Below are 15740 nucleotides of genomic sequence, written 5' to 3'. Positions count from 1 at the left end.
TGGAACTTCTTTGACACTGCATTCATATCACTGGGATGAATTCTGGCAAGGCTCAAACACCCAGGACAGCAGATTCAAAAGCAAGCTATGGTGGCATTTGTACCTTGCAGCAATGTTAAGGTTGGTTCTGCCATTTATCCCATTTATCCCAAGGGCCACGGTGCCCCCAAGGATACTCACTGATTGAGGAATGCAAAGAGGTATCTCATTACAATCAGAGTGGTCTTCGGCAGGTTCAGAAGCACTTTCCGGATGTGGAGCGCTCGCTCTTGTAGATTATCCATTGCTGAAAGGGAGAAAGAGCAACACCGAGTCACCCTACCTGCAGCCTGCCACCGAGTCCAACCACAACCAGCACCCTCTGACGGGCCCTACACAGCGGAGTTAGGTGAGCAGCCAACAGAGCAGCAGTAGGATGAGAGATCCTCCAGCGCTGCTCAGCAGCAGAACCGGCTGCAAAGAACCTGTGACAATGAAGGTTCCTCAACACGTGGAGCTTCACTGCAAGTTCCTTCCTAGCGTGGGAGCACTGGATGTCATCTATCTCAACAATGGCACAATAGCTCATTCAAGTTAGCTCCGAAAGGTGGGTGTTTAAAACAGAAACTGTACAACACTCAGAGGAAAATTCACATAGCTACAGGGTGAGGCAAAAAGCTCTGTGTGCAGCAGCTGCTGAGAAAGAGGTGGGCAGCATAAATCATCTCAGAAGGGAGAAGTGATTTGGAAGCACATTTTACTTTTCATATAATGTGAATTCAGCCCTGCAAATGCATTTATCAGGAGAAGAAAACCATGAGCTGTTTTAGAAGCACTTATCTTCTGCTTTACTTCAAAGGCTGCCACCGCAAAGGCCATGTCACTATAATACTTGGATAATAGGATCATTGATTCTGAAGGACATGGCAATAGTCAGGCCATTTAAAATGAGGCTGTTCCCAGACAAACCCCACAAACCTACCAGAACCACCTTGTGAAACCATCCAGAATATTAACAACTTGACTGGGACTGCCCTCCTGGCTGATGTTCTTGAACAGGAGTCAAGAGATGGCCCTTCATGAGTATGAAGCTCAAGGGTAGACAACTGCTGCCTTGCCAGCTGAAGAGGCATCATGGTCCCAGCATGTAGCAGCATGGCAGCAGCCATACAGGCAGCGTGCATCTAATAACACAAAGGAAAGCACCCAGAGCCAGAAACCTGCTTCTGACACCTTCTAATGAGAGGTCTCATAGGTTATTTTTCACAAGTGGCGGTTTTGGGTTTATTCTGTTTTAAAAAGAACCCTATCACAAAGCAGCATCCCCAAAAAATCCATGACAAGCCCTTGAAATCTGTTCATGTCTATCTCCTTGCTCATTCATAGCAAAATTGCTAGGAGAGGAAGGCTGGCTGCGAGCAGGTAATTGCCCACTCTGTGGCTAACAGAGACCAGGATCCACTGCAACACAAACCCAACCAAAGGAACCACACAAAGCTCATTCTGCAGTCAGGAAAAAGGGGAAGAGGAGGAAAAAGAAGTGGGAGATGAGAAAAATAAATCCTGTTTCTTTTCAGCTCTTCATATACTTACTGACACAGGCAATCAGATCATGAAAGATGTCCTTGGGGAAGAGAGGGTGCTCCAACCCTCGAAAATAGAGCTTCAGAACTCCTGCTATTGAATCCATGTCATGGTCATTCTGGTCCCCAGCCAATGGATCTTCCCCTTTGTGACAAGCAAAGAAAAGCAGGCAAGAAAAATCAGAATAGTGGAGAGAAGCACCAGACTGGAAGGATGCACCTCAGCTGGAGAACAGGATTTATGCAGCACAAAGTCAATCCCACCTACTCCAACTGCACCACAAGCACCTGATGGGGTGGGGGGGAGTGTTTCTGACAGATAATTTGTTGCTGCAGATATGCCACAGTTTGTGTGGATTACAAAAGAAAAGATGCCCACTTAAGGAGTTGTTCCCTAGGGAAAACTCCCTATCAGATATAATTAGATTTAATGATGGGGCAATCCTCAAATTGAAGCTATATATATCCATTATGTGACTGAAATTACCAAAGCTTGCCTATTATCTTAGTAACACACCGGATAATAAATGGGCTACTACAAACCGGAGCATTATCCTTGATATTAACTGCCACCAAGGGTTCTGGCTGAAGTAATAAACTGCAGAGACATTATTGTTAGCTTTGTCACTTCTGTATATCACATGCTTTATGGAGACAAGCAAGATGAAGTAAAGAAATATAACATCACCTTTTTATTTCTGCATGTTAGCGCAGGAACAACTGGCTCCGTTCCCAAAATGACTGGTATTGGCTTTATGTGAAAAGGGGTCTGATTCTGCTAGAAACCCTTTACCTTCAGCCTATGAGACACTCTGCTTTCCCTAGTCTTGAGGATTGTCATTCTCAGATAGATGGAGAGGAAAATGGGGGAAATGAGATGCCACATTTCACACACACTGTTCAGTAAATGTCTCTCTTCTTAAAAGCAAAATAAACTTGCTATGCCTCATTAAAACCTGTCTCTCAAGCACAGAATACACTAACGCTCTTCTTTTAGTGATGTATCTGGGGAACTGACACAAGTCCTGATGTTTCCAGTGACCCAGGGAGGGCTGGGGAGGCAGGCTGTGAGGACTGCCTGAGGATCCAGTCCCTTGAAGCTGCCCAGCCAGAAACTGATGGGTCTGGAGGCTCCCAGCTATTCCCTGCCTGTGTAGGGCATGGTTCTTCACATCCTAAATGCGATCTATTAAAAGCTGTGTCAAGTTAACTGTGTCTTGAAATGTACTCTCTCCCTTGCTGACATTTAGAATAAATGTAGCTTAGCTGTGCCTCAGTAACACAGAAAACATGGAATTCCCCCCTCCAGCAGCCAGCCTGATTGCAGAGAACAGGGGGAGAGGGTAGGGAAATGCAGTTACACCCGATAATGAAATTCTCTATATCCTTTCATGTTACAAATAATCAATAAGCTATCAGACACCAGAGAAGATTGAATTCAGAGCATTTATTATACAGACACTCTACAAGATATAAAGCATAATGCCAAACAAGTGAGTGTTCAAGGTTAATGTTTGGGCTGGGCTCACTTAGGAAACACAAGAATCAAAGGAACCAAATCTCACAAGCTGCATTCAAACCAGGCCTTTTTAGGAGAAATTCATACATTTGGCAATAACTTCCCAGATATTGGAACAGATCTTCCTTACCTCTCTCAAATGCATTTTTTATGTCATTCACTTCAACTTGTGACCCAGACACTCGGAATATTCCTTCATGCTGCAAACCTATAAGACGAGATGTTGATAACAGTAAGATAAGATAAGCTGGCACCTTCACAGCTATTAACCTAGATGAGAAAGGAAACATAAGTAACACAGGCAAAAAACCCACTGTATTTTCCTTGTATGTCCGGGCACGTTCAGAATATGTAAAAATAGAACTCGGCATATAGAGAAAACACATTAACCCTTCTTTGTAACCTGACAGAGGACCCGGGTTCCAACAGCTAAATGTGTGTTATCTCCTGCCCTGAAGGCTCCCCAAAGGATTTTACAACCCACAGAAAGTCATAAACTAACAGTGCATCAGCCAGAGGTAAAATACAGCCAACTACACAAGGAAGCACCTTATTTTGCAAAGGCCCAGAGCAAATCAGCTACTTGAAACAAAAGCATTTAATTACCCCAGCCTGACCTCCTATCTGGGCTTTGAGGGGAGTCTTTAAGCCACTCCTGCTAAAAAGGAAGCATTAGCAACATCAGAACCCCCAGTTATGAAGGAGGCAGCTGCGACACGCTGCTCTCAACAGAGAAACAATCCCAAGTGCAGGGAAGCAAGAAGGAAAATGACATTCATCCCACACCTACACAGCGACACACTGCAAATGTCAGTCAGGCTACCTCCAACAATGCTCCTTCCCGCAGCGTGCGTGCGTCAGGCAGCCTAACATGGGCTTGTGGTATAAAAATCACATCCCTTCTAAGTGCAGACTGCACCTTTGTGCCATGATCTGACGCTCAGCACAGGAATGGGACAGATTTTCCCACACACTCAACTAAGTTAACCCAGGAATAAGAGTCTAAACCTCCTGATGTATAGATGGAGGCCCTCAGTGACCTGGTTTAGTGGTGGCCTTTGGCAGTCCTGGGGTAAAGGTTGAACTTAATGATCTTAAAAGTCTTTTCCAACCTAGATGATCCTATGTGCCCCATTTATCATGCGCAGTTCTCACTGCAATGTGGTTTCAATGATTTTCCCAGCTAATGTCCAAGTTTGGCCTTAATGAAGGATTAAGGTAAAGATGATGAGAATGGGATTCAAGATCAGAGTTTCTAATCTGCTAATTAAACAAGAAAAATGAAATGGGACCCACCACCTGACTCTGTTGTGGTTAATGAAGATAAATTCCATCTCTTTCTACATACGTTAATTCACAGATGATTTCCATGCTCCTAACAAATTATACCAATTAAAAATGAAAGCAAATTACAATAAACATATAAAATCTTTATGCATCCACGGCTGTGAAGTTAACCTTGGAAACAGGTATAAATCATCTCATTGTGGCAATGAGCCAGCAATTAATTCACTACTTGACCTCCTGCAATATGTTCCTCCTCCTCTAGGAAAAGCATTGATGGTTGGTGCTGAAGGCCACACTTCAGGGCTCAGAGCAAGGTGAGCAGTGGTGAGGCACGAGTGGTATCTAAGGCTGGGAACCTTATTTTACAAGAAGCAAAGGGATATTGCTGGAAGAAGAACATTTGCAAGGATCCCCTTTGTCCATGAACTCACCGTGTCTGCTAATGAACCGTATGCAGCTCTCCACGACCAGGGGAATGGCTTGTGAGGAATCCTGCAGAGAGGGATTTAAACAAGAGCAGTCAGAGCACAGAGCAGGGGTAAACGTGGAGAAAAGAAGAAGAATGGAAAGCAAAATCATCCTCTCATTTGCCACCTTCTGCTTCCAGGCCGTTCCAGATGTGTTTAGTGAATAGCCCAGCAGTGACTGCAGTCACAACCCATTCAATAAGGTCCTTGCTCACAGCAAACAGTTGTCAGTTCAAGGCCCCGGCGCAGTAACATCTTCTAGATGGCCCGTTTCCAGCTAATACAACATTCAGGATGGAAATGAGCCTTTACACTTTGCTGGTCTCTGCTTCACAGATTACTTCCCAGACAACTGAATTTCTGCAGTGGCTGCAGTTATTCCTCCCATTGTGGGGAACAGCAACTGAGCAACCAAAGTGCTGCAGTCTGCTTAAGGTCAGATGCCAGTGAGTAAAATTACCATGTGATTAACACTTGAAGTGTCCGTTCCTGTAGTAGGAACTCACAGAGAATCACATATTCTGGGTCCCCAGCAGAGATTAAACCTCTCCAAGCAGTTCTAAATGTTAGGAGCCAATCCCAAAACCCCACTAATCCCCCTTAAGCTACTGCGATCTATGGGTTCAGGGTTTGCAAACACATCACTTCTTAATTCAGGTTTCCAAACCAGAGGCAGAATATGCTCCTGAGACACCTCAAAAGCTACCTGTGAAAATGGCAATCACAGCACACACAGGATTCATTTTCAGCATAGGTAAGGACCATTTTAGAGCAATTAGGGACAATAATTAAGCTTAATAAATGAGAAAGGTCTGACTCTGCACATCAAAACTGCAACGTGCTCCCTTACTTCATTTCCAGTGTACAAAGAGCCTAAAGAGTACAAAGCAGTCCCCCAAGACAGACTGTATGAAAGAAAATTCCAAGCCAAATTTTATCTTTACAGTATTAACAAGAAATCCTTTGGGGTTTTTTTCCCCTATCTCAAAGAAACACATTTGAGCTCATCAGGTACTAAAGAGTAACAGATTATCCACCACAGCCAGGGAAACAAAGCATCCCTGCCTTAAGTGCTTCTTACTAGAGGGGGGAATGGCTTGAACCTGCCCGAGGGGAGACTGAGCTGAGCTCTTAGGCAGAAGCTCTTCCCTGTGAGGGTGCTGAGGCGCTGGCACAGGGTGCCCAGAGAAGCTGTGGCTGCCCCATCCCTGGCAGTGCTCAAGGCCAGGTTGGACACAGGGGCTTGGAGCAAGCTGCTCCAGTGGAAGGGGTCCCTGCCCGTGGCAGGGGTTGGAGCTGGAGGAGCTTCAAGCTCCCTTCCAACACAAACCATTCCATGAGTCCATGATTCATGTAAGAGAGGGAGGAAGGATAAAAAGCGCTTGCTTGCTTTCCCTCTGTCCTCCCCTGCACACACATCCCTGCTTGGTTACTTGGGAAATGCTTGTTACCTGCTTCCTTATGGTGGAGCTGCGCCTGCCGCTGGGGAGAGCCGAACCGCCCATGGGTGCAGGAGGGAAAAACAGAAGAGAAAAGTCAAGATAATCCTCTACCATGCCTGTCCATCCGGCTGGAATTCCAGACCACACGCATTTTGGAGGAGGGAAGGAGCCAGCCAGACAGGTCAACCACAGGGACTTAGTCTCATTCAATTCACGGCACTTCAGACAGGTTTTAAGTAACTTTCTATCACTAAAAACCTGGAATAGGCATCAGGGAGTCCACTGCTTTGACAAAAGATTACCCTTGACATTCTAATTCCAACCACATGGAAATCTGTCCTATAGGGCTCCTGGTTGAAGATGAAGTTTGTTACCAATTGCTCAGAGCTGTGCTCTGAAAGAGCTGCTCCATGGAGGGGAGAAGCAGGTGGGAGCAGGCTGGTTCCTACAGTGCTGCTAACAGCTTCCGCTGGGGAACCCTCAAACCCAGCACACACCAACCAGGCTAAGTCATCATGGTCTCATTTATTTTTGTGGGTAGACATTAATTGTAGAAAATAGGGAAAATAAGCCTTGCTTGGCCAGGATTCTTCCCTCCAAATCGATTAATGGGGTTGAAAGCTCCTATAGTAGCCTGTAAAAATGAAGCATGAGGGATAATAGGAGAGAGGCCCTATTGTAGCACTGAAGCCAATTCCCTGCTTGGGTAAATGGCTGCTGAATTCTAAATCAGTTGATGAGAAGTGTGATTTTTTCAAAGGCTGTACAGTGTATTAATACAGAGGAAATTCCTTTTATCCCAATCAAAACCTGAATGAAGAGAAAGAAATGCGACTCCATGGGCTGTCACCGACAATAAGGTCTCTTTTAAGCTATTAGCAGTAATGATTCTGTGCTATTTAAAAGTGTTTCATGATGAATAATATTTTATTATTACAGATGTCAGGCTCTAATTAGGCCCTGTCAGCTTTGCTTTGCTGGAAGGAATGTGAAAAGTAGTAATGACTCCAGATCGGTAGCAATCACCTTCCTTTTGTTAACCAGGCAGGATGATGCACAGCCCCTGCTTGTGCCCTGGAATCCATCAATTCGGAGATGGAGATTCGTTATGTTTTAGCAAAAGCCCATGAGGAGAAGCTTGGTTATGGTTCTGTGATTAGAGCTAATTATAAACAAAAAGCTCATTCTCCACAACCTCTACAGTGCTACAATCCAGACAGTGTCAAGGGGATGAAGAGCTTTCCAGCTTGTTTAGGGATGTGGATCTGCTAAAGCCAGTCCAGAGGAGGCCATGGAGATGGCAACCCAGGGCCCCAACAAGCAAGGGGAGGTGCTTAAGCAAGTTCTGCATCAAAAAACATAGTCCTTACTCACCCCACCAGAGCTTACTAAAGAGATCCATAAGCTGCAGCACTACCTTTCACTGATGCAGGTAATTGTGATGGTATTCAAAGCTGTATGAACTTGCAGGGACTTGCTTATATATTAACTAAATAAGTATTTTTAACCACCAGATACAGATCCTGGGCTGGTAATAGATCTAGAATGGCAGTTCGGCCTTAAAACATCATCCCCTGAGCCACACCTACCTGGCAAGGGAGCAGTCAGTCCGCTGACCTGGTAAGAAGACAAAGAAACACAGTATTAGGAATGGAAAAAACACTTTCAACAGCTTTGTAAAGCCAGGTTTGGGAGGAGATGGAGAAGAAAATCCATTGGAGATGGAGGAGAAAAGCCATTGGAGATGGAGGAGAAAAGCCATTTGAAAGGGAGGAAGCATCTCTGGGGAGCTGGACAGGGTTGCTCCCTGCAGGAGCAGTATGGGGGACAGCACAGAAGCCCACCCCCATGCTAAGGGCTCCTGTTAATGCAGCAGCATTTTAGTAACAGCACAGGGAAAGAGACCCAGAAAACTTGTGCTATTGGGAACTGTCCAGGCAAGGCCTTCTGCTGGTGTAGATCATCATCAGTGAAACCACACTGATTTACAACAGCTTAAACCCCCCCCTTCCCTACGGCTGCCTTCCTGCTCCTGGGGAGCTGGAAGAATGAACGAGGGCAACATCTAATTGCTGATGGCTGACAATTAGCTGCACACATCTTGATGGCCACTTTCCTCTCCCCACCTAGAGCCAAAACAGTGCATAATTGACAGGAAAATGTTATTCCAAAGCAGCATTTCCAGCCACCTGTCCCATTCCTATCATAGAATATTCATGTATAAAAATGACATGGCTACAGCAACAGCAAGAGGCTCCTACGGAAGGGTGACGAATGTGTACAGTAGGCAGGGACATAATTACTTGTAGCTAGGAAGACTTGCTGCTATTTTTATTACTGGAACTTGTCATCTTTAGATTGAGGTAATTTGCAAGAGGACTAATAAACGTCACCTGAGGATGGGCCAAAGAGGAAGAAGAATTAGAAGAAACCCATGCATTTTACAGGGACTGAGGACACGCAGCTCATTTTTCATTAAAGGTTCTAATCATGCTCCGGGGACTTGTGAAAGGAATTTTATTTGTCCATTTCCCAATTAAGGGACATTTTATGGATAAGTCTAGGCATGGTCCCTAGTTTGTACCATTAACCTGCTAATGTGGGCTTGGAGCTGTAATGTACCTCTCTCTGATCTCACAGATGGCAACGTGAGCTCTCCCTGACTGGTCCCTTCACAGGGGGACTGAGGAAGCTGTGATTTGCAAAGCAGCCACGAGAAAACAGAAGCAACCTTCAAATCTGCATAGCAATACAGGAATCACATTTAATTTCCTCTTCTTTTCCCCCACCACAGCTTGAGATGGGTTCAAAGGGCAGGCAGGTTAAGAGGAAACAGGGCTTGGTATGCAGAGGTCAGCTATGATCCAGGAATGTGATTAGTCACAGGGCAGCAAGGGTGTCACTTGGGAGATATTTAGAAGCAAAAGCAAAATACCCTAAGGACACAGATCTTTGGCTTCAACCACCCTTTCTACAGCTGAAGAGACGAGCAGCTTTAAACAGTAAAGCTCAAAATGATGCCAACATCTTTCCCTTACCTTGTGCTTTTGGTCTGATAAACACGAAACTCTTAATTACTGCAGCAATAAGTACTGCAGGTTTTATAGTGCATTTTTAAAGGGAAAGCAAAGCACTTCAAAGGCCACATGCTGTTTAAGTTTTCATTCAGAAGATTTGCACACCGTAAACCTTGGGGAGTCCAGTTAAATTCCAGCTCAAAACACGAGCTCCACTCCAGCCCATCAACCCAGGAATGAGTTGAGCCCTCTTTTGACCTGACATTTAGACTGTTAAAACCTTCTCTGTAAATAGGAGGCAGGCAGGTTTCTATGGAAACTTGGATGCATAGTTTAAGTGTGTACGGCCAACAGGATCTGCCCATACCATGAAGGGGAAGAAATCTGCCTTTGTTCTGACACTAACAGCAAATGCATAGTCAGTTCTGGCTGCTGCCCCTTGACTAATGCCCTCTGGATAGGCAACATATTTGACATGCTCTGAAATGTGCTTGAGTCTTCTAATAAAAGCCTGGGCTCACATGCACTGGTTTGGTCTGGAGTGAAGCCACAGAGGTGAGAAGCAGCTGAACTACCATGCAAATAGAACTTCTGCCCAGGCTAACAAGGCAATACTGCTCAACCAGCAGTAAACTGTAAATGTCAAGGTTTACCCTGATACAGATCATGAAGTGAGAAGCAGAACACACACGTGTACAGGGAGAGGACAAGATGAACGGGGGGCTCTGTGTGTGTGTGCTTCATCTTATCCATTAGTGATTCATTAAGCATTTTCTGTGCACCACTAATCCAACAGCCACAGAGATCATTTGGCTTCTCCAGCATGCAGAGCAGAAAGATAAATTCAGAAACCATGAGTATGGCCACTTTGCATCAGACATCCAAGCCCACTGCACTCAGCTCTCTAACTGGGTAAGTGCGATAGCCTGGCTACTAGCAGTGATGAGCACTGCCAGGACTCACTTTCTCCCAGGGTCTTCTGAAGAAGGTCGTGTTTGGCTTGGAGCTTCGTTATCAGGTTCCTGCCCTCCAGATACTCCTTCATTTTCTGTGGAAGTGGAAAAAAAAACCAAGATTGTGAGTGGAAAATTAATTACTTTGATTGCATTTTAGGTTACTGGATTCTGAACATGATGCTGAAGAGAGAATGAAGAGCTCATAGCTGTAAAGTGGAGACCTCATAGCAGCCTTCCAATAGCTGAAGAGGGGCTTAAAAGGATGCTGGAGGGGACACTTCATCAGGACTGAAGCAATAGGATAAGGGGATGGGTTCAAGCAGGGGAGATTTATGTTAGATGCAAGGAAGCTCTTCCCTGTGAGGGTGCTGAGGCGCTGGCACAGGGTGCCCAGAGAAGCTGTGGCTGCCCCATCCCTGGCAGTGCTCAAGGCCAGGTTGGACACAGGGGCTTGGAGCAAGCTGCTCCAGTGGAAGGGGTCCCTGCCCGTGGAACTGGAGGAGCTTTAAGGTCCCTTCCAACCCAAACCATTCTGTGATTCTATGATCCTATGAATTACGCTGACATTTAGGGCACAGAGGATGAACCAAGTCCTCCTGGGTTCTCCAGCAAACCTGGAGTTCAGTCCATCCAGATCTGCGCTGCAATTCCTATTGTTTCACTGTGGAATCAGCTGCATGCTTGGCATCTTTTCAAGCCATCCCAGAAGCTGTCATGCCTCTCCCCTGCAGACAGGGCGGAATGGGAATGCACTTCCCTCGCGCGTCACGGGCAGTGAATGAACAATCTGTTTTAACAAACTAAAAGGCTGCTACTGTGCTGCTTCTCTCACTTAACCTCCCTCACCCCACTTTACTTGTCAAACAGCGCGTCTGCCTCCCCGCTGGATGATACCCAGGGTTGCAGGGGGGGCACGGGACAAAACAAATACAGATATTATTGAGGTTCAGATTTGTTCTCTGGTGCAACATTACACAGCCATGCAGTCATTTCCCCCCCTCCTGCTTTCTGGTTTTTCACAGCTCTGCAATTGCTTGGGGTGCTTTTTTTTTTACAGCTCTTTCATCTCTTGTTTTGCAGCTCAGAACAGCATTATTTATCTCCAGGGTGCTGCAGTGCATAAAACACTGCTGTACAGTAGCTGTCCACATTATAATTAGGACACGTTTACATACATAGAGCAGAACTCTTCAAATAGCTCCTGATACTAACGAACGGCCTGTGCTATTGGAAACGTTCAGCTAGCAAAATGAACACAAAGAAAGGATTCACATTTAATAGTGAAATGTCCCAGTTCTTGTCTTCATCCTTCCCCAAATCCATCCACTTTCTTTGGGTTCTGCTCCAGTATAGCCAAATCAGACTGAGGTGAAGAACAGTATTTTAGCAGTGAGAGTGCCTGGACCCTGCTTGTCCTATGCAGGTCTTAACAACAGCAGCCACCATGCAAGATGTGAAGAACTGTGATGGAAGACACACATAGACATAGTGCTGGGGTTGCTCAACCTCAAGAGGAAAATGCACCAGGGAGACCTTAGAGCAGCTCCAGTGCCTAAAGGGGCTACAAGAAACCTGCAGAGGGGCTTGGGACAAGGGCCTGTAGGGACAGGCCAAGGGGAATGGCTTGAACCTGCCCGAGGGGAGACTGAGCTGAGCTCTTAGGCAGAAGCTCTTCCCTGTGAGGGTGCTGAGGCGCTGGCACAGGGTGCCCAGAGAAGCTGTGGCTGCCCCATCCCAGTCAGTGCTCAAGGCCAGGTTGGACACAGGGCTTGGAGCTGCTCCAGTGGAAGGGGTCCCTGCCCGTGGCAGGGGTTGGAGCTGGAGGAGCTTTAAGCTCCCTTCAACCCAAACCAGGCTGGGATTCTCTGATATCCAGCAGCAGCACTGAGGGTGGGAGGAACCTTCCAGGAACTAAGGAAGCGTCCAGCACGAGCTTCTCCAGCAGTCGTGTGCACTGACAAAAATGTCTGCGTTGGGTCTTTAATGAACTGCCAAAGTCTGTGTTTTATGTCCCTTTGGTTGGCAACACTGGAAGAAAAATGTCACAAGAATGAAGTCCCTTTGGAGCGTCTCAGCACTTCCTACAGTTACTGCTTCCTATAGTTAATAATTCAACTTTCTGTGTTGTTTTAGAAGAGAACAGGAAACATGAACACTGTGGCAAAAAAACCTAACCATATTCCTTGACATTTCCCTGCAGAATCTGCTCCCCAAACCCCAGCTCCACGCTTGGCTCCATCAGTTAAATGGAGCACGCTCTGGCACTCGCCCATCCTCAGGCTGATCGCTCTGGCTCTGAGGCATCAGTAGTGGTCATGTGAAGACCATTGCCTGCCTGCAGATGGGTACCAGGGATTGTTGGAAGGGAGCAGAAGAGAAGGCTCCTAGCCCTCAGTGCAGCATTTCATGCATTCTGTTTCCTCATGCCTAACATTCTGTACCCTGCCTGTTACAAGTATGCTTATGAATAAAACCCCCTCATTTTAAAATAAGGCTTCAGGCTGTTTTCAGTGAATTAAAGAGCCATTAGCTTTTGATTTCTGGCTTAATAAAAACAGTAAAAAAAGCAAGAAAATAATCAAACTCCAGGAGAACTCCTAAGGATTTAATTTCTAGCAGAGCACAGCTGGAGCCAGACTAAGCACAATCAGATGCAAAGCAGCAGAAATATCCTCAAATCATATTATTTTGGTGGTGTAAAAATGAAGAGGGGAAGGGGTGTTGTTAGAAACTGAGCATTTGGCACCTACCAGCTCCTCACAGCCACGCAACTTTGGCATCCTCTCTGAGTCCAAACCTACTGCAGTAGTTTTGCAGTGGGAACCCCTGATCAGGTGGCATATATAATGAAGCCAAACACAAACCAGACTGTTAAACAGGGAAGTTCAGGTAAGGTCTTGGGCAGAAGCTCTTCCCTGTGAGGGTGCTGAGGCGCTGGTGAGAGAAGCTCTGGCTGCCCCATCCCTGGCAGTGCTCAGGGCCAGGTTGGACACAGGGGCTTGGAGCAAGCTGCTCCAGTGGAAGGGGTCCCTGGCCGTGGCCAGGGGTTGGAGCTGGAGGAGCTTTAAGGTCCCTTCCCATCCATTCTATGCCCCCTCCCACACCCATCACAGCCTCATGCTGGCTCCAGTTTCACAGCAGTGGTACCCAGGCCACATCCCCAGCTTTGCCTCCCCAGAGTCGCTGTCACCTCCTTGCTTCAGCTGTCTGCATTAGCTCGGTGCTAAGTCAGTCATCATTCCTATGCCTTTCACTGACACAGGGAAGTTTAAGCTTCTATTCTGAATACAAATCTTCCTTCAAAGCCTTAACAACAGAGCAATCTCAGCACCATCGTGCAGTGACATGCCTCTGGTGAAAATACAGATTATACTAGCATAGAGATACTACAGGCAGTACTCCTTCAATTCAATCCCCATGGTGGCATCACTATCTTTACCTAAGAGCTCTGCCTTGCTAGCAATGCAGTACACACTAATATGGAATATTCTTTCAAACTAGTATTTTCCTTTCCATTCTTATCCCTCACCATTTAGCACATCATAAGGTATGAGGGGATTTAAATCCCTGTTCTGCACTACACTTTGCTTTTCCCCCTACACAAAGAATGCCTCGCCCAGATCACTGCACAACCTGCTTCTTATAGATTCAAAGCTTGAAATCCTAATAAAGGGCAGTAGATCAATCAACCAAGCATCTGATTAAGCTGGTTAGAGAGGGCTTCCATGGCCAGCTCCATTCAGCACAGTTTCAATAACCAGCTTCACCTTCTACAGAGGCTTTTTCATTTATTTAAGTCAAAGCCTGACAGGAACCATGCTGCCAGCGAGTTTAATCTGCACAGAAACTTCAGGCTTCTAATAACTAACACCATTCTTGGAAGAGGAATGTAAAGGGCATTAAATACAGCAAAAGATGCCCAAAGGAATGACGAAGTAACCAGGGTAAGAGGTATGATTTTCATCTGCTCGTTTGAAACATCTTTTAAATGGAAATGAATTCAACAGTTCAACATCAATCTAATTTAGGCATAAAAAACACAGAGTCTGTTATGAAATTCAATCTAAAAAGCTCTTAGCATCTTGTAAAAAGGCATTGACTCAATTAAAAGCTGATGTGAGCTGAAACTGTAAGATGGTAACAACAAAAAATGAAAAAGCTCAACATTCCTTTAGTTTGTATTATTCCTGAAATTGATATTTACAAGCTATTGAGCTCTCCCTCACATAAATCCTTTCAGATGCAGGAGAAATCAAATTTTACACAATTTATCCCCAGCCTAAGTTTGCATCAACAAAGGGATCCCTGTTTATTTGTCAAGAATTCAAAGCACCCGCTTTTAAACCCTAAGATTGTCCAAAAATCAATCGCAGCAGCATTTTTGCAAGGCGATAGCATCAGTTTGCACTCTCTTGCGAGTGCAATTCTAAATACATTACACGTGCTCGTACTGCAAATTAACTCCTTACTGTGAAGTAGAACTGCTCTGTCTCCTGCTGGTTGGCCCGTCTCTTGGCAATGCTGGGTTTGCTCATGAATGTTTCCGAGACGGTGGATTTCACAGACTCCATGGAGTTGCTGTACTGAAAGCAGTCCGAGACATCAAAGTCCTCTATCGTGACTATATCCTGGATGGTCTGGAGCGTAGCTTCCATGGTCTTCTTCACCTGGCCAGCAGGAATCAGAGTACATAAAAAATGAGGAGAGGGTGTTGCAAGAAAACACAGAGGTTGTAAGTGTTTTACTAGATGCTGCAAGGGCTGGAGCAGCTGAGAGACCTGGGCTGGTTCAGGCTGGAGAAGAAAACACTCCTTAAGGGCAGCTCCAGTGCCTAAAGGTGCTACAAGAAACCTGCAGAGGGGCTTTGGACAAGGGCCTGCAGGGACAGGCCAAGGGGAATGGCTTGAACCTGCCCGAGGGGAGACTGAGCTGAGCTCTTAGGCAGAAGCTCTTCCCTGTGAGGGTGCTGAGGCGCTGGCACAGGGTGCCCAGAGAAGCTGTGGCTGCCCCATCCCTGGCAGTGCTCAAGGCCAGGTTGGACACAGGGGCTTGGAGCAAGCTGCTCCAGTGGAAGGGGTCCCTGCCCATGGCAGAGGGTTGGGACTGGGTGAACTTGTAAGGTCCCTTCCAACCCAAACCATTTTATGGTTCTACTAACAAACAGGTATTACTGGTTTCACATCCTGAGTGCCATAAGTAAGGTTGTTCCTTCCCCAGCCCCCACTCCCCACTGGAAGTGGTAAGAGGGTTGTTGATCTGTGGTTCATTAGCTCACCTCTTCATTTTCAATCTTAAGCGTCGATAATCTAGACTGCAATTGCTGGCACCTCTGCACTAACTCCCCCTGGACTGGTTGCTGGGCACATAGCTGCGACTCCTGGAAGAGAAAGAGGACTGCTTTTAGAGTGCTAGGGGGAAGAAACACATAATCAGGAACACTGCAGTTACTTCATTCAGTTATTAGAAGCAAACAGCTCCCAAAGTGCTTCA

The 15740-nt window shown here is 46.0% G+C and overlaps 1 protein-coding gene across 4 annotated transcripts in view; it reads right to left on the bottom strand.

Annotated features, from left to right (window-relative positions):
• The window catches only part of SRGAP2 (SLIT-ROBO Rho GTPase activating protein 2), an 87701-nt gene that overhangs the window by 13303 nt on the left and 58658 nt on the right, over positions 1–15740 (bottom strand). For all 4 annotated transcript variants that reach the window (XM_061362841.1, XM_061362843.1, XM_061362844.1 and 1 more), the window contains 9 exons: positions 15526–15627; positions 14720–14917; positions 10258–10342; positions 7867–7894; positions 6287–6317; positions 4800–4860; positions 3212–3289; positions 1573–1707; positions 181–286 (listed from right to left, as the gene is read on the bottom strand). In XM_061362841.1, the coding sequence (XP_061218825.1) occupies positions 181–286; positions 1573–1707; positions 3212–3289; positions 4800–4860; positions 6287–6317; positions 7867–7894; positions 10258–10342; positions 14720–14917; positions 15526–15627 (824 nt within the window). The remainder of the gene's footprint in view (positions 1–180; positions 287–1572; positions 1708–3211; positions 3290–4799; positions 4861–6286; positions 6318–7866; positions 7895–10257; positions 10343–14719; positions 14918–15525; positions 15628–15740) is intronic.

The sequence above is a fragment of the Neopsephotus bourkii genome, unplaced genomic scaffold (assembly GCF_033783945.1).
Source record: "Neopsephotus bourkii isolate Nb327-2 ecotype Australia unplaced genomic scaffold, CSIRO-AGI_Nbou_v1 NB_1139, whole genome shotgun sequence".
NCBI classification, from domain to species: Eukaryota; Metazoa; Chordata; class Aves; order Psittaciformes; family Psittacidae; genus Neopsephotus; species Neopsephotus bourkii.
The sequence above is the reverse complement of the archived record's forward strand: the minus strand, read 5'-3'. Positions and strand labels throughout refer to the sequence as shown.